This window comes from Rhinolophus sinicus, linkage group LG05, assembly GCF_036562045.2.
Source record: "Rhinolophus sinicus isolate RSC01 linkage group LG05, ASM3656204v1, whole genome shotgun sequence".
Classification (NCBI taxonomy): domain Eukaryota; kingdom Metazoa; phylum Chordata; class Mammalia; order Chiroptera; family Rhinolophidae; genus Rhinolophus; species Rhinolophus sinicus.
In genome coordinates this window covers 121,252,261-121,278,365 of record NC_133755.1, presented here as the reverse complement: position 1 = coordinate 121,278,365, position 26,105 = coordinate 121,252,261, and the positions used below count along the sequence as shown (strand labels likewise).

Below are 26,105 nucleotides of genomic sequence, written 5' to 3'. Positions count from 1 at the left end.
TGCCTGTGTATTCATTCCAGCTTCTTTTTAGAGAATGAAGAAGCTTATCTAATCATAAACTGAACAGGACATGCCATCTATACTATTTGTGCCTGAAAGGAGTGGGCTATGCAGTCACAGTAAATGATTTTAGCTCAGGTCTGCAAGCAGTGGATGACAGCACAATACTTTTATTTGTTTGCTTGTTTTTTGTTTTATGTAACCATGCAATTCCCACTGGACTTTGTAAGCATTTGGAGCCATAACCTCGGATTTAATGTTACACGAGGGCAAGTTATCAGACATTTTATTTATAAGTAATACAAAATTCTGCAAATAAAGATTTATTTTGGCATTCTTTAATTTCAGGGTTAACTGAAATGGCTGAAAAAAAAAGTATTTACTATTTCACCTAAATATTATTTCTATAAAATGTTTGTTTTTGTATGTTTATTTGAAATTATATATCACAAATAAGACCAGAGGTAGAAAACAGCACACCGAATAACAAGCCTCAAACAAAACAGAACAAAACAAACAAGATCACACATACTTACAAACTCTCCTGAACCAACTATGTTTAAGAATTAAGAAGTTGTACCCCTTACCCCTGTCCACTCATGAGGCGGGTAAAAGTCATGACTTCTGATTTCTTACAATCTAAGTATGTTCTCGGCACCTAATGAGCTTTTTAAAAGCCAGCTTAAAGTCTTCATTAAAACTTGTGTAGAGCAGAGGGTTGATCAGAGAATTAACATAACCAAGCCAAGTCAAAAAATCGGCCACTTCAGAGGACACGGTGTAGATGCTCAAGCCTACAATCAACTCTTTGATGAAAAACGGCAGCCATGACAAAATGAATGCACCCAAAATCAGTCCCAGGATGCGTGCTGCCTTGCGCTCCCTGGTACTAGAGATCTGCTGGCGTTCTCCCGGGTGATCTAGGTCATTGTGGAAGGGAGGGATCCTGATGGAGGTGTGGATCTTTTCAAACTCTGTGGTAGGGTCTGAGGTGGAGAAGTCAGACACACAGAAAGTCTGCGTAAGTTTACAACTCCCAAATGAATTTTGGCTATCTGTGCTTCTGTTGCTTAAGTGCCGGCTTGACCCTCTTTTCTGGTAAAGGCTCTTGGCTGCATGGTAAATCCGGTAATAGAGAATCAGTATTAAAGTCAAGGGGATATAAAATGCCCCAAGAGTGGAGTAAATGGTGTAGATGACGTGGTCATGCTGAATGGTGCACTGACTAGGGGGCGGGCTGAGCAGGCGGTGGCTTCTCCAGAACAGAGGGGGCATGGAGATGAAGATGGAGATGGTCCAGACGGTGAGGATCATCAGTCCAGCCCTCTTGGTGGTCCTCTTCCTGGCATACTCAATAGCATTGGTGATGGCCCAGTACCTGTCCAGGGCAATCACACAGAGATGGAGGATGGAGCAGGTGCAGCAGGTCATGTCCACACTCAGCCATACCTCGCAGATGAAGTACCCTAGTTTCCAGCTGTCCATGACAATGTACATGATGCTCAAGGGCATGACGAGCACTGCCACCAGGAGATCCGTCACGGCCAGAGAACATATCAGGTAGTTGGCAGGCTGGTGGAGCTTCTTGGTGGTACAGATGGCCATGATCACAGCCAAGTTTAGCAACATGGTCAGGGTGGTGATGATCACCAGAGTCATGGAAATGAGCATCTTCTCGGTGATGGTCCTGGCTCTCACTGCCACACAGGTTTCTGTGGTACAGTTAGTGATGTTCATGTTTTCCCGTTCCAATGGACACTATGGAGAAGCTGCTGGTTATTTTCCTTCAGCTGGAAACTACTTAGACTTGAATGTCACTCATTTGGAAGGAGGCTGTAATTTCTTCAGCTATGTAGCCTCTTGTGTTTCATTTTGTGTGGGTAAAGAGAAGCACCACAGCATTTCTTCTGGATGGACAGTTCCTGGAAAATAGTATGCTACTGGTTAGTGAAAGAAAAAGCCATATTATTTTTCCTGGAAAACATGAAAATATTTAGTATTCATAAATTCTTTGCACAATTTTGATATAATTTTCCTTTTCCTCTCTGAATGTAAACTTTATCTTACCTTATTCCTCAAAGGATATTTTTTTTGTTGGGTTAAGTTCCTGAACTCTTTCTGATGAAGACATAACTAAACTTTAAGTCCATCTTTCCATCTGAGTGTCTTTCTTATTTATATTTATTCTTTTATATATGGAACATATTTATATAAAAGGCTTTTTTACGCTTGGAAACATATATTCACATTATAGCATGCTTTAAAAATTCTGAGACCATTACACTAAAGAAAAAATTATGTTATTTATAATAAGCAGCCTTCAAACCAGATTTTATAGTTTCACAGCAAATATTTATCTCCAGATATATTTTAGTGTCTCAAGTGGGATTGTGCAATTTTATCTAATTGTTTCTGACATTTTATATATCCTACTGTGCATTTCTTTGGAGAAAAGAAAGAAGAAAACATGTAACGTTACTTTGATGTTTACGGCAAATTGTTCTCAGAGTAATACAGTCAACCTACTGAAACGGCATCGTCACTAAGCTCAAAAATCTTTACATTTAAAAAAATGTGTTTAGTTTTGGTTAACATTTGTATTCTGTTTATATTATCTATCTGTCTGTCTGTCTGTCTGTCTGTCTAATCTATCATCTATCTATCTTTGTAATCTATCATCCGTCTATCTATCTATCTATCATCTATCTTCTATCTATCTATCTATCTATCTATCTATCTATCTATCTATCTATCTATCTATCTATCATCATCCGTTCATTGGATAACTGTGATTAAGCTGGGCAGTCACTGAGATAGTCAGTGACATTTATTGAATGCATAGCTATCAGGGATTTTTAAAAGTAAAGTTGAATATCAACATATAGTCACAAGACAATAAAAATTCACATAGGGATATTTACAGCTAATGGCTGCTGGTTAGACATTGATGAGATCTTCTGATTAGACTCTATGGGACTAGGTCCAGGAAAACTTCAAAGAGAAACTGGTGTTTCAGCAATTTTAAGAAGGGGCATAGACTGATGTGGATTAGGCCTAACAAACACAATGATTTCAGCAAAAGATGAGGGCAGGAGTAGGTGAGGCATGTGTGAAATGGGAGTGAAAGTGGTAAGGGTCATTGGGTGGAATGGGGACAGGAAGTCAGGGGGCAGGAATCAAAATCTCCAGGCTAAGTGAAATCTAGTTCAGGATTTAATTTCTCTTGTCCATAGGACTAAAACCAGGAAGAAGGGCGATGGGTGCCACTTATCTTTTAGATATAGAAAATGAAAGAAAATAATAATGATTTCACTAAAGACCCAAAATGGGGCAATTGTTTTTTAAAGAGAGTCTCTATCTTTGTGCAGTTAAATAAGAATCATTCTGCCTCTCTGTTTCCATTATGGTTTTACAGTTTCTGTGGATGTACCTACTTTTGGATGTCTTGCATTTCTCTAGTTCTCCCAGGGGATTTGCTCCAACAACAATCCCCTCTTTTTAATAAACTGAATGTTTTTTTCTTCTCCACCAGTACTTTTCCCTCCTTTTATAATCAGTTTAAGTGTGCATTTACTTTTTGAGACCAGACTATAAAGTTGAAAGAGTATAGGCTCTGGAATTAGACAAACCTGTATTTAGATTTCAGTTGGGCCATCTGCTGGCTGTTTGGGGTAACCTTGTTACATTTCTTCTTGTGTTCCATGTGTTTATTTCTCCATTTTGACCTCTTTCTCTGTAATAAAAATTTAGTAAAGTTGTGTTTTTTTTCTGTAAATATTAATCCTTAGTTATGTTTTCCTTGGGTTCTTGAGGTTTGTTGAATAATAAAATAGTTCTCATTAAAAAGATTTTTCCACTCTGATTGTAATATTGAATATAGAGAATAGCATGGATACGGGAGAGAAAGCTTTCGAAATTTCAATTTGATAATAGAGGCAATTAGTAAATGAAGTTATTTTGAAAGCATGTAATAAGAAGAATAATTCAGCTTCACAGAGCTTTTAAAAGCAGCTCTATTTATCTGAGCTCCCATACCTCCTAATTGTCATTTTTCTGATGACCCCCATTTTGTTCTTTATTTGGGAACTATTTTTTATCCCCCGCCCAGCAGATTATGCCTTTCTGGAGGGTAGGTTACATGCCTGATTCATCTTTTTAACTGCCTTTAGTTAAATCAGAAAAATCATTGCAATTTGGTGAGGACTACGTTGTCAGCTCTTTAGTGTGACTTTCTGGTTTATTTTGTGCCTGAGCCTTTCAGACTAGGAGTTAAGTTTTCTATCCTTGTGCTGTCAGTCACCCCAAACTCCTGCTCACATCCAGCTTGCCGTCTTTCATCTTTTTTCATTTAACAATATATCTTAAATTTTATTTCATAGCAACTCATATAGTACATTTTTTGAATGGCAGGGTGACATCACCTAAGGAGCAATGACAGATTGAACAAATCTGAGAACTGGGCTTTGGAGCTTTTCACTGTTTAAAGGTCAGGTAGGTAAGGAGAAATCTGCAAAGCAGAGAAGAGCTACTGAGGTGGAGGAGCACAATTGGAGAGAATTTCATCCCGAGACCATGTGAAGAAGGGGTATCAAGTAAGAGAGAGTGATCAATGGTGTAAATAACTCTAACAGGGCCTGGTGGTGTGTTCTTGACTGTTGGGCTGGGCAATGTGAATGACGTTGATGAACTTGACAAGAGCAGTTTGGTGCAGTGGTGAAGATGAAAGGCTGAATATGGTTTCAAGAAGGAATGGGAGAAGAGGAAATAGTGAATAAAAGTAATTAAGAGTTTTGCTGATAAGGGGAGTAGAGAACAAGGTAGTGACTGTGGAGGGAGATGTGGGGTCAAGGTTGCTTCCTTTTTAAACTGAGACATTGTCTTTTTTAACTAGGCTTTTTACCATTTTCTCACTCAATATTCTTTATATTGGGACAGAGAATATTTTGGGAGTGAGAGAAATATAAAAAAATAAAAAATAAAAAGCAGAAAAGCAGTAATGGAGGAGGCTGGGAGTCAGTTAGTGAGGCCTGGAGACCCCGGGGATCACATTGCAGGCATTGAAGGGGCCAAATAAACAGCCATATCAGGAAATGATCCAACCTCAGTTGTCTTGGCTTCCTTTTGCCTTCTTAAGAAAATAATACATGGTTTTATAATTACTACCAACTTTTTAGGAGGCAGTATGATTTCTAATTAGAACAGTGCTGGTTAAATCTCTTAAGTCTCTTTAGCTTTTCACATAGTGGAGGGAGGACTATAATAACACTTAACTCAAAACATATTCTGCAGAACCAGTCCAATCATTAATATCAACACATCAAACTTTTATTAGTCCACTGGAATGGAAACAACTGCAATAATCATAGCTAAAATCAGACATTTCCTATCAGGAGTTGATGCAGGAACTTCTTGGGGAATTTGTAACTTTCAGTTTATGCTCTAATTATGACATGGAAAATACCAGTGCAGTCCAAAGCCATATTTCAATGGTTTTTCATTAAAATAATGAGTAGAAGAGAGTCACTCTAAGCCAAATGGGTTAGTGCATGCTGCTCCCATTTACCAGATGCCACTCTCCTAGCAATTGTCGGAGACCAAGGGGATGAGGTCACGAGCACACTCAACTCATGTTTAATTTCCCTATCTTTTCTAGTCTCCTATTGGTTTTCAATAACTATTGATAATTCACCATATTCTTTCATCTCTTCTTTTACTGTTTTCATTTTACCCAAATTTCCTCAAGTCATTAAAAAAAAAATCTGCAATATGTGCCAATTTCTTCTTGCTATTTCAGGAGTGGCAGCTTGCCTTCATATTACTAATTTCGTCTCTCTAATTATTCAGTTCACTTCCTTAGCCTTCATAAAGACTTTTCTTTGCCTGTCCAATCAAAGGAAGTGTAGATGGTGGTATGTTTTTTAATTTGATCTTCAGTGGGAGCAAAGGAAGATGTAGAGGAGATGCTAGACTGTGGGATTCTTCATTCTCTTTTTCTTATTTATTTATTTACTTATTATTTTTATTTATTTTAATTGTGATTGGAACATGACATGTGGTTATTGTGAGGTTATTATATGCATACCAACAGGAAAACATTATCATTGTAAAGATTAAAACAAAACAGAGCACACAGTTTTAGGAGTTGTTTATATATTCAAGACACAAGTCCACATATAAGAACATTTGTCAAAACAATGTTTTGTGAACGTTTTCTTCCACTCTGTGGTTTGCCTGGTAGTTTTTAATGATGCTATGAAAAGCAGAGATTTTAATTTTGATAAAATCTAAGTTATCTATTTTTTCTTTATGATTAGAGCTTCCTGTGTCCTAAGAAGTCCTTTCCAACCTCAAGGTCACAAAAGTATTTTTCTATATTTTCCTCTAGAAGTTTAATAGCTTTCACTTTTATGTTCATGTTGGAGGAGGTCATGCAGAGGACATGACTGCTGGTTGACGGGAGCACTGGACCTGGGCAATCAGAGGCTCCTGGACCCCTCATGTCCTTGGAATGTACACGCTGCTTGCTGTTCTCACAGCTAGAGCAATTTTCAATTTGTTGTTGAGACCATCTGGATGGTATATGTGACTGAACTAAATTTTTAAGATTCTCACAGGTGGGTATGGAGAGCTATTCATCTTGTGACTGCCCAAAACAAGCCTCATATGTAATTTCCTTTGCTTCTTAAGCCTGCCACCTACGGTGCCAATCTGGAGTGGTCTGCCTCTTTTTTCTGTCTTTCCTTGTCCTCTGTGTGTGTGTACAAGTACCAATTTCCTGAATTTTTGAACCAACAGTTCATGATCCATCTTGAATAAGTTTTTGCATTTGGATGTGAGGTAGGTGTTGAGGTTTATTTTCCCCCCATATGGACATCTAGTTATTTCAGCACTTTTTGTGGGAAAGTCTTTCCCCAATGAAATATATATCAGTTTATCTCTATACCCTCTGTTCTATTCCATTGATCTACCTTTATGACAAAATAACGTTATTACTGTAACTTTTATAGTAACTCATGAGGTCTGGTGGTGTGACTCCAACTTTGTTCTTTTTCAAGATTTTTTGGCTATTATAGGGCATATGAATTTCCACACTAATTTTAGAATCAAATCGTCAGTTTCTACAAAAACCCTGCTGAAATTTTAGTTGGGATTTATAAAAATTATAGAATAATTTTAGGAGAATGAAAATTTATTTATATTGTGTATCCTCCAATTCATGAACAAAATAGAGTACTTCATTGATTTTGGTATTTCTTAATTTCTCTCAGTAACATTTGTGGTTTTCAGTGTGGAGGTTTTTGCACATATTTATTTAAATTTATCCCTATGTGTTTTAATACAGAGGATGCCAAAAAATGTATATACAGTTTAAGAAAGAAAAAAAACTGTATTAAAATTGTAATACAAGGAATGAATGATACTAGCATTCATTTGATTAACGCCATCTTTTGAGGGAACGTCATACTACATATTGCTACCGTAATTCAATTCAACTTCAGAAGTAATACATAGATAATATTTCTTAAAATGTGTACATTTTTTTGGCACCCCCAGTATTTTTGATGTTTTCTAAGTGGTACTTGTTTCAGTTTCCATTTATATTGCTTGTATAGAGAAATACAGTGGATTTTTTTATACTAATTTTAAATCTGTGATCTTGCTAAATACCCATATTAATTCTAGTAGATATTTTGTAGATTCATACCACTTACAAATAGAGATAGTTTTATTTCTTTTCCAATTTGATTGCTTTTATTTCTTTGCCTTGCCTTATCATAATGACTAGAACCCGAGTAAAATGCTGAGTAGAAATGGTGAAAGCAGACAGTCTTACCTTGTTCCCAATATCAGAGGGGGAAATGTTCATAATTCACCATTAATATGGTATTAGCAAAGTTTTTCTTAGATCTCTTTTATTATTAGTTGAGGAAATTTTATTCTATTCCTAAATTGCTGATAGTTTTTATAATAAGTGGGTATTTAATTTTATCAAATCTATCTTTTTCAACCATTGAAATGATTTTACAAAATCTTTATTCTGTTAATGTGGTGAATTACAGTAATTGATTTTTGGATGTTAAACAATCTTGCATTTTTGGAAAAAACCCAGTTAACTATGGTGTATTGTCCTTTTTATATATTGATTTGTTAATATTTTGTTAAAGATTTTGTATTTAGGAGAGATATTTGTGTGAAAAAGTTTTTTCCTCTATCTTGCCTACTTTTGGTATCAAAGCTATGCTGGCCTTAAAAAAAAATAAGTGCTCAAAACTTTCTGAATGAGTTTGAGAAATATTGATGTCCCTTCTTTTGCAAATATTTGTTAACATGTATCTGTGAATCCTTTTGATCTTAAGTTTTCCTTATGGGAAGATTTTTAATTGTAAATTCAATTTCTTTAACATATATAGGTTTCTTTAGTATTAGTTTATTCTTGTGTCACTTATGGTGATTTACATCCTTTAAGGAATTTGTCCATTCCATCTAAGTTGTTAAATTCATAGTCATGAAGATGGTGATAATATTCCTTTCATATTTAATGCCTATAATATATAATGACATTCCATTTTTCATTCTTAATATTGATCATTTTAGTTTTTTTCTTGATCAGTAAGGTAAGGATTTTTCAATTTTATTGATCTTTGCAAATCACCTTTTTTCTTTTTTTATTCCAAATCACATTTTGAATAACTTGATTTCCTCTATTATCTATTCTTTATTTAATTACTTTCAGCCCTTATGTTTATTATTTCCTTTCCTTTCCTTCTTTTACTTACTTTATGTTCTTTTTCTGGTCTGTTAATGTAGATGCTAATTAATTTAAAAATTTTTTCACCAATAATATAGCATTTAGAATTATAGATTTTGCTCTAAGCACTATTTTAGCTGCATGCATCCTAAAAATTTTTGTATTTAATATTTGCTATTTAATATTTAATATTATTTAATATTTGTATTTTCATTATTATTCAGTCAGAAATACTTTCTAAATTCTTTCGTGGTTTCTTATTTGACTTATGCAGTATTTAGCAGTACATTTCTTAACTTCGAAATATTTAAAGATTTTATAGATTCTTTGAAAATTGATTTTTAATTCCAGTGTACTCAGGCTCACAAAACATAGTCTGTATGGTTTCAATCATTTGAAATTTATTTTATGGCACAGCTTATAGTCTATCTTGGTGATGTTATATGTGTGTTTAAAAATAATGTCTGGTGTGTACTGTGATTATTCCATGTAATTTGCTTGACAGTATTGTTCAAGTCTCCTATACCTTTACTGATGTTTTGTCAACTTGCTCTATCAATTATTGAGAAAAGAGTGTTAAAATCTCCAGCTATAATTGTGGGTATGCCAATCTCTCCCTTTAATTCTGTCAATGTATTTTGAAGATCTGTTATTAATGTATACTAATATAGAACTGTTATGTCTTGTTGATGAATTGACCATTATGTAATGTCTCCATTTGTCCTTCATAGTGTTTTATGTTCTGATGTTTACTTTGTATGATATTAACATAGCCACTCCAGCTTTCATTTAATTAATGTTTGTATGGTATATATCATTTTTCTCTTCTTCTACTTTTAACCTATCTATGTCTTTATATGAAGTGGGTTTCTTATGGATAACCTCTATTTCAGTCTTACATTTTCATCTGGTCTGACATTCTCTGCCTTTTGAGTAAGATGTTTAGATCATTTCTACTTAATGTAATTATTGGTATATTTTGCTTTAATTCTATCATCTTTTTGTTTATTTTCTATTTGTTCAGGTTTCCTTTTATTTACTTCCTTAGCATTTTGTAATTTTCAGCATAAAAGTCCTGTACACATTGTGTTAGATTTATACCTAAGTATTTTATTTTCTTTGGAGTGATTGTAAATGGCATTATGTTTTTAATTTCAGTTTCCACATGTTTATTTTTAGGATATAGAAATGTAATTGATTTTGTGTGTTGATCCTGTGTTATGCAACTTTGCTTAACTCACTTAATAGTGATAAGACTTTTTTGGTAGATTCTTGGAGTTTCCTACATAACAGATGATCATGTCATTTGCAAATTAGAACACTTTTATTTCTTCTTTCTTATCTGTATGACTTTTCTTGCCTCATTGAACTGGCTAGACCTTCTAATACTATGTTGATTATCAATAGTAAGAGCAGATATCTTCATCTTAGGCCTTATCATAGGGAAGAAGCATTCATTCTTTCCTTATTAACAGAATAGGGACCATTTTTAAGGAATGGAATGTGAGCAGAAGTGGTATGTGCCACTTCTAGACCTGGTCTCCAAAAACTTCTAATGTACTATCCTTATTCTCAATCTCCATCCACCAGTTGGATGAGATGGAAGTATCCTGGGTCCTTGAATGACTAGGTGGAGCAGAATATTACTCCTCCTCCCTCTGACTTGCATTAGATAGTGATATGAGTGAGAAACAACATTTTATTGTATTAAACCACTAATATTTTGGAGAGTATCAGTAAAGGGGCTAATATTATTTACCTCAAGTGACACATCAACTATCCTGTGTGGTTCAATCTTTGGAAGCTTAGTTTCACAATTTGAAAAATGAAGATAATTATATCTGTTTTATATGTTTAGAGAGAGAATTAAATGAGATAGCACTTGCCAAAGTACTTGTACATTTCCCAACATGTAAGAGGTATTCAATAAACATTTGTTCAATCTATTGTTTGCTGAGCATGTTCATGTGTTGATATACTAATGGATTTGTTATCTCCATAGTGAACTAAGGGATATTTACTTGTGTTTGTGTCTTTGAATGTTTAATCTATCCCTTTAAAATTTACTTTAGATAAATCTAGAGAAGGTGCCAAAGGCAAGAGGGTGGTTGAGATTTCTTTAATGAGGTCAGGGGATGTGGGTGGGATAAATAGAGGGGGGAAGTTGGGTATGGAATGAAATCTTCAGGGTTAAAAGCCTGAGTGTGAATAAAAAGCAATTTAGAGGACTAGGGGGAAGAACGTGATACACTTCATTGGCCAATTTGTTTTACTACATTGTCAATGACAATATAAAAGTTGTATTTATTATAATATCCTAGATAACTCACAAAGAGAATTTAGAGAAATTTCCCAAACTTGAGGAGTTTGCCTAAAACTTATATTTTTAATTTAAGTCTTTTCTACCATTAAACATAGTCATTATTAGATAGCCAGCACACATTTGTGTTTCTGTAAACTCTGGTTAGTTTATTGGTTTGGGCTTTATTTTTGCTTTCTTTACCTTATCACTTTTCTTTTTGTTTACCATAAAGGAGGGCCTCAATTTTCATTATGATCAGAACATATTCTGCATCTCAAACTACTACACAAATAATGCTTAGCTTTAGTGAATAACAAACATAACTTTTTCTTTCGTTCTATAGTCTGTTGTTGCCGTGCCACTCCTGGCTATTGAATTCATGTAGCTTTCCAAAGCCTTCTTTAACTGTGTTTCTTGGGTTTGGCAATTCATTAACTATAAAACTCTGCCATGCTCCAGGCAGGAGCATACAATACAATAAATTTGTAGCATCTATTTTTTTTTAATAAACTTTTTTATTTTGGCGTAATTTTTTATCTATAAAAAAGTTGTAAAGATTGAATAGAGAGTTCCTCTATCCTTTTCACCCATTTTACCCATTGTTAATATCTTAAATTATCATAGTACATTTATCAAAACTAAAAAAGCAACATTGGTTCATTGCTATTAACTAAACTCCAGACTGTATTTGGATTTAATCAGTATTTTCCATTGATACCCTCTTTCTGTTTCAATCCAGGATACCATATTGTATTTAGTTATTGAATCTCCTGTCTCCTCTGGTCTGTGACAATTTCTATCTTTGCTTGTTTTTCATGACCTTCATAGTCTTGAGGATTACTGGCCATGTGTCCTGTAGAATGTCCCCCATCTTGGTTCTTCTGATGTTTTTCTCCTAATTAGACCAGGGTATGGTTTTTGGAAAGAATACCATGGAGATGAAGTGCCATTCTCATTACATCATATCAGGAGTATGGAATATCCATGACATCAATAGGGATGTTAACCTTTATCACTTGGTTAAGGTAGCATTTCCTAGGATTCTCATTATTTTTCCTTTTCCTTTCTCTGTTTTTTTGGAATTGAGTCCATAATTCTAGCCCACCCTCAAGGGTGGGGAATAAAGCTCCACCTCATGGAGGAGGGAAGATGTGCATATATCAATTCAAATTCTTCTGTACGGAAGGTTTGTCTCTTATCCTCTTCTTATTTACGTATTCAATAATTTATATTTATCTGTGTATATGTTTATGATTCTGTCTCAAGGGGATAATAGCCTGTAGTTTGGGGAAAATTACCTTTATAAAAGTGCAATTGATAGCTATATTATTTATTTATATTACAGTATTGACTCATGGATATTTATCTTATTCTGTGGATTATAATCCAATATTACATTATTTGTTTATTGCTCAAATTGTTCCAACTTTGGCCATTGGGAGCTCTTCCAATCAGCTCCTGTTGCATCATCTCTTTCATAAATCTGTTTTCCTTTGTCCTGTATAGGCTGGCTATATCTCATTAAAAGAGGATGAGAAAAAACAATCTGTCTTGTGAAGTAGGTAAGGTTTTAGTCAATAGAGCATCTCTACTGCAGGCAAATAAAGCCTTTAATATGAAGGACATCTGTGGAAAAGTTATTTGCTTTTCAGCTGAGAATAATAAAAATGAACTTTATGAAGTACCTGTCATTTAAGTTAGCTAGTGCTTGAGATTGTATTAGCATATTTATTTAAAAAATGAAATGATTTCTTTTTGACTCAGTTTAATGATTCCTCAGAGAAGATCTAGGCTCCCTCCTGTGCTGTGCATACACTTTTCTTTTAAATCTAATGCAATGTAAGGTGTTTTTGTGGCTGATCCAAAGGAATGAGCATTTAAGCTGCCTCTAGGGCTAAGGTGCTTTCTTTACTGTGTTTCCACCTGGGGAAGCATTGTTATTTCAGATTACTTGGTATGCTCCTTCTGCCTCCAAAGGTATATTCTACAAGAGGGAGGTTTGCACGGTTTTGTTTGTTTGTTTTTTTTCTAAACATACTTCAGGTTAAGAAGCAAGCAATAGTGTGCTATATGGAAGTGGAAGGGTCAAGAATAGATACCTCTTACAAATGCATCTCAGATTTATTGATGGTTAATTGTCTGTCCCTGAAAAAGATACTCCATGCCTTTGGGTCTCAGTTTCTCTCTCTGTATAATTAGGACTTCATTGTATCTGAGCATCTTTCAGGTCCAACATGCTATGATTTTTTTTTTATATGTTATGATTTTTATGCTACAATTTTATTGTGGCTAGAAAAATGCAATGCACATATATTTATGTTTCAAAAGAAAAGTAGCCTTTAATTTTGGGAAAATTATATTTATAAATGTGTTGTCGATGCCCAATAAAAATGCCAAGGATTCCTGACATTTATGTAGGACTATTATTTTTCAAATTTACTTTCACATTAATTTTCTGGTTTTAAGATTAATTTTGTTTTCAACTTTGAACACATAATCTTTTTACCAAACACACATATTTATCTCTACACTTTGACTCTCATGTCAATATATAGCTACCTTTCTATTTTCTTGACTGTTTTTCTCTTGGTTTGTCACTTGTCATGGGTGGTGTGTGGTCTCTCACATTTATGCCAGTCTTGGAATTGACTTTGTTCCAGACTATCATTTCAAGGATGTTTGTATAGAGAATAGCCTTGAAAGACAGAGATTGGGAAAGGGAGGCATGCTTACTCTCTAGTATGATAAAGATAATACCTCCTTTTGGAATAAGGGGTTGGATGCTTACTGCCCATTATAAAAGATTTGGGTTCCCTAAGCTCAGTATGCAACCTGTAAACACTCAGTACATATGCACGAATCATCTGGCTCTCTTTGCATCACTGTGTGGGAATTTGTGCTTGGGAAATTGGTATAAGAAAATGCTAATATTCTGGCTACTGCTATTGTTGTAATAAAATCCTTACTCTCTGACCCAGGAATCTCCTGTCTTCTGATGGTTCCATGAAACTGTGGCATTGGTTAGCTTGTAAGTAGGGTAAAATATCAGATTTTCCGTTAGTTCTTTTTGCAGTGTACTGTTCATTGTGAAGTTTTAGTGGGTTGTATAAAATAACTAATTTTGTGAGGTGGTCCTCTCTTAATTCATAATTGCCTTGATGAGTTACCATAAAAAAGAGCTGAGAACTTGTGTTCCAAAAGAACTGGATTCAAGTATACATTTTGTTATATTCTAACTTTGCAACATTGGCAAGTCACTTAGCATCTCTGCACTTCTTTTCCTTCTCTTTTTATTGGAGATGACCTACTTCACAAGGTTACTGTGGAATTAATCTTCACAGTAAAAGATAATACATATCTGGGCTATCCAATATGGCAGCCATACATGGCTATTTACATTAAAATTAAATTAAATTAAAAATCAGTTTGTCAATTATACTAGTGCGACTTTTCAAGTCCTTAGTAGTGGCATGTGATTAGTGGCTACTATATTGGATAAAACAGATATATAACATTTTTATTATGGCCCCCAATTCTGTTGGGCAGTGCTGACAAAGCTCTTTACACATATGGAGTGTTATAGAAATATGACTATTTTTGTGTTCCTTTGCTATTATTGGGAGGTTGGATGAGACCAGTTCACCTGTCTCTTTCTAACCTTTGGTAAATTTTAATACTCATGTGTGCCATGGAAAACCCTGGCTTTCTATATGCAGCAAAAACTTAAGTGCAGTTTGATAACAGAGAGATAAGACTATGAATGAAAACTAAGCCTCGTTTCATGGACCAGGTGTTGCACAGACTAATGTGTTGAATTTTCTAAGGTTGCATCAGGGTTCAGCACAAGTGCTGGGAATGGTGAGTGATATTTACTATGGGTGTGGGAAGGGGTGGGAGCACATGCACCCTATATGTTTGCCTTTTCAGTCCTATACCGTGTTTCCCCGAAAATAAGACCTAGCTGGACAATCAGCTCTAATGCATCTTTTGGAGCAAAAGTTAATATAGAATCCAGTATATATTGTGTTATGTTATGTTATGTTATGTTATGTTATGTTATGTTATGTTATGTTATGTTATGTTATGCTATGCTATGCTATGCTATGTTATGTTATGTTATGTTATGTTATATTATATAAGACCCGGTCTGATAGTAAAATAAGACCCAGTATTATATTGTATAATGCTTTATTATACAATATAATTATAATATTATAAATATTATATAATTGTAATATTATAAATATTATATAATTGTAATATTATAAATATTATACAACTATAATATTATAAATATTATATAATTATAACATAATATAATATAATATAATATTAAAGACCCAGTCTTATAGTAAAATAAGACCTGGTCTTATATTAATTTTTGCTCCAAATGACGCATTAGAGCTGATTGTCTGTCTAGGTCCTATTTTCGGGGAAACATGGTATTTATTTGTGTACTTTGTATCTGATTGTCTTGCCTCAGAAAATAAATGTGTTTTGATTTTCCTTTTGTTTTGACTTTCTTATAGTTAGATTGTCTGACTCCCAAATTTACAATATTTGTCAGTTTTCACCTCCTTCCCTACCCCCATTCCTCAACATGATGGTTATTAAGGGCACTAGAGGATTTAATGTTTCTTTTTATCCCTGATGAATCCTCTTAGTTGCTAAGCTATTATCAGTCACAGTCCCTTCTAGAATATAGTTAATTAGATTTCACTCTTTTCCAGCAAAGTGATGAAAGAGTATAGGGATTAGTATCACTAATCAGAATTTGAAAGGGCACTGATGTCTCTGAAAATATTATAGGATTATATTTTTTTCTTCTTAAACTGCTACAGGTGAGGTACTTCACATATAACAGACAAGGTAAATAGTTTCACTGAATATAAACTCCATGTCATGGATCCTGGCTCCTGGAATGTTGGGCTGAGGAGTCAGAGGTGGTATCTAGATTTGACAGAAGAAAATTATGACTGATAAGTGATCAATCACTAGTAACCAGCCTAGATTGGTATGTGAATATCTAACATGTTTTATGTCCCTAGAATTAAAAAAAAAAAAATCACTGTCCTTTCAAAGAGCATCAAAGGGCTTGACGACCGTCATCTTTATTCAATCTAATTTCAATCCCAGTTCTGCCTAGAGAAAACCACATTCTTCCAATACCATGCTTTTGAATTCAAGCTCTTATCCGAAAACTGATAGAATTGTGACCCTTCATGCTACTTTTTTTTATAGTTCATGAGAAGCACAAGGTAGTGATATAACTTTTTCCACTTCTACAACAGCACAAATAGTAAATAACAGCTGTCTAGATATTGGAAAGAAACATTGCCAGAATTTGTTCTACAAAATGTGAAGAATGTCACCATGAATTTTTAAGTAATAGTTTTTTCAATTCGGCAGATATTTAGGGCTAGTAAAATAGATAATGGCCGTTTTCTGGGGTAAATATTATGCGGAGAAAAAAATATCTCATATTTACTGCATAAAGTAAGAAGGGATGACAGAAGGAGAAATGTACAGAGAAGAAAAATTCCAGTAAATTCAATTTATGATAAAATTCAGAAGCATTTCAATCCTAGACGATAAGAGCATTCACCTTCCTCTCATCCCAACCTGATAACATATAGTTTACAAAGTCAAGATATGATTAAAAAGTTTTCCCTTGTTGTAATGTTTACCATAGAGTTTATGAGAAGTAACTGAGTGCACACATTCCATTTTATTCAATTCTCCAAACTTGAGTAGACACTTACAATTGCACAGATCCAGTTGGAGATAAAGGATGACTATGGTCATTGCCCTTGAGGTACTCGTAGTTCACCAGGGAAGACAGACCTGATTTGTCTAAATCATAGCCTGTGTGAAGGTAGGATGAAAAGAGGACCCGACCTCCCTCCAAGTTAATTGATATTACTACCCATAATTGTAGCATGACACTGTTTACGGACTAGCAATATTAACGTTCCTTTAACCTGGCACACCTTCCTCATTTGAACCCCACTCTTTTTCCAACGCACCCAAATCCCATCCCTTTTGTGAGGTCTTTTCTGACCTGGGCTCCCCAATCCCAGAGAGATAAGACTATGAATGAAAACTAAGCCTCGTTTCATGGCCCAGGTGTTGCACAGACTAATGTGTTGAATTTTCTAAGGTTGCATCAGGGTTCAGCACGAGTGCTGGGAATGGTGATATTTACTGTGGGTGTGGGAAGGGGCGGGAGCACATGCACCATATAGAGTGCATGACTATAGAAATATGACTATATTAAATAACTTAATTCCTAAGTTATTTGTTTAAATATCTAAGACTAAGTTCAGACTTCAGAAGCCTTAGGCATTGTAAAATATTTTGATTTTCCTTCTACGTGTAATTAAAAAAATGTTAAACAATGTAAGTGTAAGGAAGTCCAACAAAGTTCTTACTTTTCTGTTGATGACCATTTTAATGCCTTTTAAGGACATACCAAGGATTGAATCATCTCAAAGCTTTCTTTTAGAGAAAAAAAAGAGATGGAGAAGTCTCTATTTTTGGTGCTCCTACATTGGATTCCCTAAACATGTACTTGATTTACTTTGGGGTAATCTAGCACCATGCAGGCCTGTCTCCTACACTGGACTGAGAGCACTATTCCAGCCCAGCACGTCGCACACACTCAATATTCAATAAACATTTGTTGAATGACTGAGTGAATACATTGTAGTTAATTATTGTCACTTCACATCTGCTGCGTTTGATTGTTAACGCAGCATCCAGAACAAAATACATGTTAATGAATTATTGTTTGATGATGTTTATGGTAGTAATGATTCTCATTCCATAGTCCAAGCATATCATTGGGAGGTTGCCATCCAATCAAGGACTCTATTTTCAATCCCCACTTCCCTTGCACCTAGGTTTGATTTTGTAATTATTTTTCATCAATGAACTGTAAGCAAAAGTGATGTGTGTTACTTCTGGGCCATAGCTTTAAAGAATCAGGGTGTTTCTCCATGCTTTCCTCTTTCATTGGCTGCATACGGAAGATTATGAGGCCTTGAATGGCAAGACCAAAAGACAAAGGAGCCTGAAATCACCATGTAGAGGAGAGCTACCTCTCAATCAGGAATTCCCAAGTTAGACCAAAGTTACTTAACAGTGTTTATTTTTTACTTGATCAGGAAACATTACAGCAGAAACAAAAAGTCCCCTGCTCCCATAGACACACTGATGGTGTCCAGAATTGGTAGGACTTTGGGGTCTTCTTAATTCGCATTCCCATGGACCATTATCTGAGCAAGAAATAAACATCTGCTGTTCAAGCCACTGACATTTCAGGGATTAGTTGTTATATTACTTAGGGTTACTCTAACCTATGAAGAATTGTAGTTGATTACTTAATTTAGTGTCCCTGTTTTCTCTTGTTGGTGGTCTTGCCATTTGTTAAGGGCACAATATTGAAACCCAAGTCATGGGTGGGTTCTTTGCGTAGGCCAGAGAGAGTTGCTCTAAACACCAAGGCTCAGAGGGCTGTGCTTTGGTTTTAAAGGAGGCTGATTGAGAGAATTTGAATTTATCAGTTCACATTCATTTATCCACTTTGTGAAAAATATCAGCGTCCCAGACTTCTTCCTAATGAGAGTAGAATTGTAGGACCCTCCACCCTAAAAGATAATTTTATATTTTTACATACATTTATTCTAAACCACTACTGCTTTTGTTTCTTAAGTTTGAAGATGTGGCCTTTGGAGGCCTGAATACGTATGCCCAGTCATAGAATGTATTAGGGAAGTGAGCCTTTACATTAAAAATCAAAACGATTGAAGCAAAGACCACAGCAACTAAGATTTAATTACCTCCAGGAAATGGATCATACTGGAATTTCTTAAAGCAAAATGAAAAATAAACTATGCTTAAAAGCCCAATCTGGAAAAAAGTTTATAGTACTTCCAAAATAAATGTGACTATAGGCCAATATAAACTTGAATTTAATCAGGGCGATGAATCAGAAAAGGTATTAGTTAAGTGAAGGTCAAATAACTCTAGAATTATATACATATTTAAATAACTATACCATTGTTGTAATTCAAGATATGATCTTTGATTTTTATTAATTTTATATATTGGTTATTTTTGGAAGTTAATTGCTTAGTGAGATAAATAGTTTTATTTAATCAGAAATAGAAAAAGAATTTGATTTGAAACATTTTCATATCACAATGCATTTCTTTCATGATTATTAAGCTTTTACTATACTCTGGTTACATTTTCACGGGCAATGAAATTATTCAGAACTATATCAGTCTAATAATGGATACAATTATAAAACTAACCAAACTCATTGGAAAACAAAATTAAGATGGTTGAGCTGAAAGATACTCTGGTTCTATGAGGGTTATCGGGAACAATATTTGTTGATCTTTAAAAACAAATGTTACATACTTAAATTAGGCCCCTGAACAATAACCATCACAACAAATAGTCAAATATAAAAACAAGTAACATTTCAAAGGGTACCCAGGAGAATCTGTCCAAAGGAAGTAGAAGAGAGATGAGATAGACATTATTTGAAGTAATTACTGCCTTATTCAAAACTAAAATGATTTTTCTCATGATTTTATGAGGTTTTAAAGTTACTTAAGTTTTCATTTTTTATTTAATCAGGAAGCATTACAGCAGAAGCTAAAGTCTCCTGCTCCCATAGACACACTAATAGTATCCAGAATTGGTAGGATTTTTGGATCTTCTTCATTCCCATTACAACCCAAATCTCAAATTCTTCTGTAATGTCACAACATCTCTCACTATAATTGCAATTAGAGAGTTTATTGGTGGGAGAATAGTTTAAGAGATCAGAGCCAACCTGAGAAGTTAGATACTAAATTCTAAATTCCCATAGTGGGATTCTTAAAAAAGAACTTTAGAAATATAATACAGTGAATCAAGCTGTCATTTAAAAACCCACAAAATAAATTAGAAGGAAGACTTCCTCTAATTGTATTAGATTGATATGATTCTTTCTTGGTAGTGACATGCTGTCAAATTTATTCATACTCTGCGATTTGAGCCTGTTTATAATAAATAGTACAGTAAATACTACATGAACTAGCACACTTTAATTATGTGTATATATTTAGTGGAAAATAAGCTAACAAACAGTTTCATATTGGGATACCTGTTGAATGAAGACTGATGAAAAATACAAATAAGAGAATAATGTGGTATGTGTTCCTGAGTCTAATATTCACCAAAACAAAATACTAGTGTTTTTGGCACAATTGGTAACTCTAAACTGAAGATGTTTTACCCTGTTATTCAATATTATAAGTATTGAATAATGGAAATGCATGAAAGTCAAACCGAGTCAAATTTTAAATATGCTCATGCAAGGTGAAGTGCAATTAAATCTTTTTCTGTTTTCTATTCTCTTTTGTTCCCTTTGTCCCTTAACTTGGCTCAGAAAAAAATGGTTTGAATATGTTTTCAACACATGTGTCAAGAACTAGGTAAGAGAGAGTTTGGTTAAGGTATGGAAGCATTTCTAGAAGAATGTTCAAGAGTTTTGAACTTTCAGCTTTCACCAAACTGGTCTGAGTGGAAGCTTTCCAGCGCAGTGTAGAATGTGGACGATATGGACGGCCGTCAGAATAGTAGGACTCAAAACCTGTATGTATTTGCTACTTGCCAGTTCTTCGACTTTGAGAACTAAGCCTACCTGGTCCTCAGTTTTCCGTATTTGGCTGTTGGAGTTGTTGAGGGTAGGATAGACTGGACCACTCATTTTCTTCCTTGCAGTTTCCCATGAAGGCATAAGAGGTACCTGTTTCACTTCCCAGGAGAGAGCGGCGTCATTTTCAGTACCAGTTTTCTGCTCACTGACAAAACTTGTGAGAGGTCAGTGAAATGGGGAAAAGCCTGACATTTGCTCCTGCCTCGTCTCCTTCAGCTCATAGACCTGCCTGGGTCCAGGTGAGGCTGGAGCTCGCACATTCAGGCTCTGTCAGTGAAAAGACCTCCAGACCACACAATTCTGTCTCAGACTTCAATTCTCTCTGTTCCAGCTTTATAGCATGACAATGGGTGGGAAAGTCAGGGTCGTCATTCCTTGATTATCTTCAATTCAGGAGAGAGGGACAAAAAGTGCAATTTTGTATCAGGTGGAAACTAAATTTGCCAACCAACTTTAATAAAGCAGATGGCTTGATTCTATTTGAACACTTGTGATTGTTGTGAGGAGTAAATGAGTTAGCAAATGTAAAAGTATTGGCACATATATAAATGTTATTTAGGTGTTAGCTATGATTATTGTGATTATTGCCATTATTATTTTCAATTGGTTAGATTATAAAAGGTTGTGATTAGTATTCTCAAGCTTCCAACATGGTTCATTACTATTACCTGAATCAGACGATTGTCTTTAGCATTAATTTAGACAATATATATCAATATGCTTTGTGAACTATAAAGCATGTTATGTAATAGTGATAATGATGTATTATTTAAGGTCTTTATGTGACTCCATGCGGTGTTATTCCTTGCCAAGTTCTCTTGTCTCTCCTGAGTTTTCCAGGGTCATTTCAATCTCTTGGTCAAACAGCACAAGTAAGCATCACAGCTGAATTAGTCGGTATTTTGTTTGTTTCTCAGCATGAATAATTCATGGTTAAAATATTTCACAAATAGGCCACCTCTTAACTCTCTATTGAAACAAAGCTGTCTTGGTTCTGGGTTTATGCTAGTTATGCTATTTTGAAAGATTTCAGAACATTTATGTAAGAATCTAAGATTGTGAATAGAATTTGGACAGACGATAATAGAGTGTTTAGTGATAACCCAAACCTGGATTGAACTTTACTTTAAATACCTGCTAGTTCTCTTTGAAAGACAACATACATTCACTGAATGGCCAGGATCATTTCTTGTTCTTTATATTGTCTTATAGTCCTCACTAACTTTGTCCTAATTTATTAATTCAACAGACATTTAGTGAGAACCTGCTTTATACCTGTTACTGTTCCACTTGGTGACGGTGTAAATAAAATAGATAAAAAGCTTTGTCTCCCACAACTTTAAATCCTGTTTGTAGCAAATTTATTTCAAATGAAACATTAATTGTGGTTCTGTTAGACACAGACTTAAAAGTTCATTTTATATAATTCCTAGGACACAATAAATTGTAGGAAATGTTTTAAATAAATACATACATACCCCTTTATTCTTTTTTAAATATTTTTTTAATTTTTCAATTACAGTCGACATACAATATTACATTAGTTTTAAGTGTACAACATAGTGAGTAGACATTTATGTAACTTACAAAGTAATCACCCCAACAAATCTAGTACCCACCTGATGCCATGCATAGTTATTATCATATTATTGACTATATTTCTTATGCTGTACTTTACATCCCTATGACTATTTTGTAACTACCAATTTGTAATTCTTAATCCTGTCCTCTTTTTCATCCTCCCATCTGGCATCCATCAAAATATTCTCTGTATCTATGAGTTTGCATCTGTCTTGTTTTTTCCCTTATTTTATTGTTTAGATTCTACATATAAGTGAGATCATACCACATTTGTTTTTCTTTGTCTGACTTACTCCTCTCAGCACAATACCCTCTGGGTCCATCCAGCTTGTTGTAGATGGCAAGATTTCATTTTTTTTTTTTTTTTTTTTTTTTTTATGGCTGATGCAATATTCTGTTGTATATATGTACTACCTCCTCTTTATCCATTCTTCTATGGACAAACACCCAGGTTGCCTCTATATCTTGGTTATTGTAAACAATGCTGCAATGAACAGATGGATGCACATGTCCCTTCAAAGTAGTGTTTTGGGTTTCTTCAGATAAATACCCAGAAGTGGGATTACTGGGCCTTTCTTTGTCTCTTGTTATAGCCTCTGTTTTAAAGTCTTATTTTATCTGGTATAAGTATTGCTAGCCAGCACTTTTTTTCCCCCAATTTTCATGAAATATCTTTTTTCATCGCTTTATTTTCAGTTTGCTTGTGTCTTTCAATCTGAAGTGAGTCTTTTGTAGGCAGCATATGTAAGGATTTTGTTTTCTTATCCCTTCATCCATACTATGTCTTGTGATTGGAGCATTTAGTCCATTTACATTTTTTTAAAAGTGGAAAACATGTTTATTAACATTCAAACCTCTTTCATGCTGGTTGTATAAAAATTCTTAGCATTTTTATTACACATAAGTCTATATTTTCTACATAGTTTCAATGGTATATAATTTAGCTTTTCATAATACATTGTTTAACTACATTATTAGTTCTATTAAACATACACAATTATTTCCAAATCTAATACTTTAACAATTTCCTCTGTCATAGGTTAACAAGACTAATTAGTATAAGATGCTCTTTATTAAGAGGTATGTGATCTGTGTATTAACAGTTGTAGAAGGTTGGTATTTTTGTACAGCATTTCCTTTTTGCTTTGATCACAACTCAAAACCTTTAAGGATACTGAAATTTAGTAAGTAAAGTTCAGAGACATATTACTTTAGCTGACAAATCAAATTCATATATAGCACTATAGTATGAAAAACCTTAAAACTTGAAATCTGCACTAGACAGACTGTTCCTATCAGAATATCTTGGGAATAGAAAGGAAAAAGATAGCTTTGAGTTTCTTTGTGGTGCTTATGGGAGGAAAAATGCTAAATCACCTTGTCGCCTCCACTAATGATGGCCACTTGGGGTAATACCAGAACAAACATATTCCAACTCAACAACTCTAGGTAATTTTATGGAAATGGAAGTTGGCTTAGCGCATGCTAGGTGGCCACAGCACTGACCTTGCATATAAAACACAAAATTTGCATACTGTGATCAAGGTCTTAATTGCAAGCTATACTGAGGAATGTTTTTTTAATGTTATGGCTATGTTTCATTCCAAAATAAGTTGATTTGATGCTTGAGTTACAGCATCAGTTTATTATTAATTATTAGTGAAGTGGAGTACACTCCTGCAGGTAAATAACCAATCAAAGACACCTGATTTAGTAATCTGGTTAAATTGTAGAATACTAAAAATTAAGTTATTTCTACACAAATCTCTGAAGGGAGAAAAAAAAAAAAGTCAAATTATATACCTAAATAAACATTTTAAAGGGAAATAACCCCATCATCACCCTCTGAAGGTCAAACAGTATTTGCTATGTTGTAATCCTGTTCACCATTAGACTACAGCTGGACCACAGCACTATGCTCATTAATTTCGTTTTTTGCATCACTACTGTCAGTATCCATAGTCTGAAGATTCTGTCATGTTCTCATGTGAGTGAGATTCTGACAGAGCCCCAAGTGACTGGGTGCTGACAGAAGCCAAAGGTCTAAGTAAAGAGGAATGTTCTGACACTTCGTTTTCTTCTTCACTACAGTCTGTTTCAGAGTCTGAATCTCCTTAAGAAGAAACAACTTTTTGCTTGCAGACTAAATAGGTTTTTTGGTTTTAGTTAACCAAGGGTCTACACACTTGCAACAATAAGCATGGGAACAGCGAAGAATTCTGAGCTTATCTCCATCTTCATATTCATCCAAACTAATGGCACATGCATCATATTCACCTCCTTTTATGAATCTCTGTACAGGGAGTTTCTTAAGTTGATCTTTACAAAGTCTGTTTCTTCTAACTCTATGTCTATCCTGGACACATTTTGTGATCATGAAAATGAATACCAAGATGAGAGAGATGCCAACTATAGTTGCCATTAGATAGTATTCCAGAGGAAGACTACATTATGGAACTAAGATAAGGTGGCCCCCTTTTTCATATATGAATTCATCTTTCAGGGAATTAGTTGATGGTTCACCAATAAAGACAGATGGTATGTCAGTTTTCTTAAGCACATCAATGTCGTTGGATCCCATGCTTATGAGGTCATCAGAGTCAACATTGTGAACTATGGCTGCTTTATATCTTGCTCTCTGTGCATTCAAACCTTTATATCAAAATTACAATTAAGTCTTCTCATTAACATGATGAAAGTGCCAGATGAATTGTCTTTAATTGGTGGAGGAAGCACTATGGCTTCACAGGGATTCTCTGGTTTTGAGTTAATCAAGAAACCTTTAAACTTTCAGCTGTAAGTCTATAACCAAATCTTGCAGGAAGGTCATCAAAGGTCCTAGATGCATTTTCAAAATTATATGCTAAAATATCTGGTTCGACAGGCAGTAGGTTTAAGAATGCAAAAAACTGGACAGTCAAGATGGTAGACTTGTGTGGCCAACAGCATGAACATCCCTATGGAGAGCAGCATCTTGCTGTAAAATCACCTTCAGCTGTCAGCCCACTGTGTAGAATGATGGACTTTGGACCAGGTGGTCAAGGCATCTGATCTTCTTCTTCCAGCTCTGTCACTGGCTTGTTACATAATTTTGGAGCTTTGATTCTTCATATCTTTGCAAGATTTTTGCAAATGGAAGAATCTTCTGTCTCCAGCATGCATGACAGGGAACATTTGAGTGAAACACTGTTGCAGGCTAGTAATTAAAGCTCAGGATGCTGAGGAGCCGGAGCTTCTTTGTGTTTGGACTCCGTAGGGAAGTGGCAAGCGTGGGGCATGCACTGGGTGAAATCCACTGCCCAGAGAAGATGCTGCTGGATTTGTCCCAGGAGCATAAGGAGCACCTGGCATTCCTGCCACAAGTAGACAGCGGGTGAGGGGACCGGCCGTGGAGAGTGGTGTTCTGTGGGATAGGGAGGTGGCAGGGGAGCGCCCAGCGCTCGTGGTCTCCTGCCTTCCATTGCAATGGTCACCAACTTTGCGCTAATTGCCTCCATTTACATTTAAAGTAATTGCTGATAGTTATGTCGGTATTGCATTTTATTATTCATATTTTTTATCTTTCTTCTTGTTCTTGAAGAAATCCTTTTAATATTTCTTGTAATACTGGTTTGGAGGTGATGAACTCCTTTAGCTTTTTCTTGTCTGGGAAGCTCTTTATCTGTCCTTTGATTCTAAATAATAGCTTTGCTGGGTAATCTTGGTTGTAGATCCTGCTTTTCATCACTTTGAATATTTCGTGCTAATCCCTTCTGGCC

At 34.9% G+C, this 26,105-nt stretch overlaps 1 protein-coding gene and 1 pseudogene across 1 annotated transcript in view; both read right to left on the bottom strand.

Annotated features, from left to right (window-relative positions):
* Positions 1-271: 271 nt before the first annotated feature.
* Positions 272-26,105, bottom strand: part of HTR1E (5-hydroxytryptamine receptor 1E) — a 73,644-nt gene continuing 47,810 nt past the window's right edge. The window contains exon 2 of the mRNA XM_019743235.2: positions 272-1,922. Within this exon, the coding sequence (XP_019598794.1) occupies positions 640-1,737 (1,098 nt within the window). The 5' untranslated portion in view covers positions 1,738-1,922 and the 3' untranslated portion in view covers positions 272-639. The remainder of the gene's footprint in view (positions 1,923-26,105) is intronic.
* LOC109453487 (E3 ubiquitin-protein ligase RNF13) lies at positions 24,200-25,688 on the bottom strand (annotated as a pseudogene).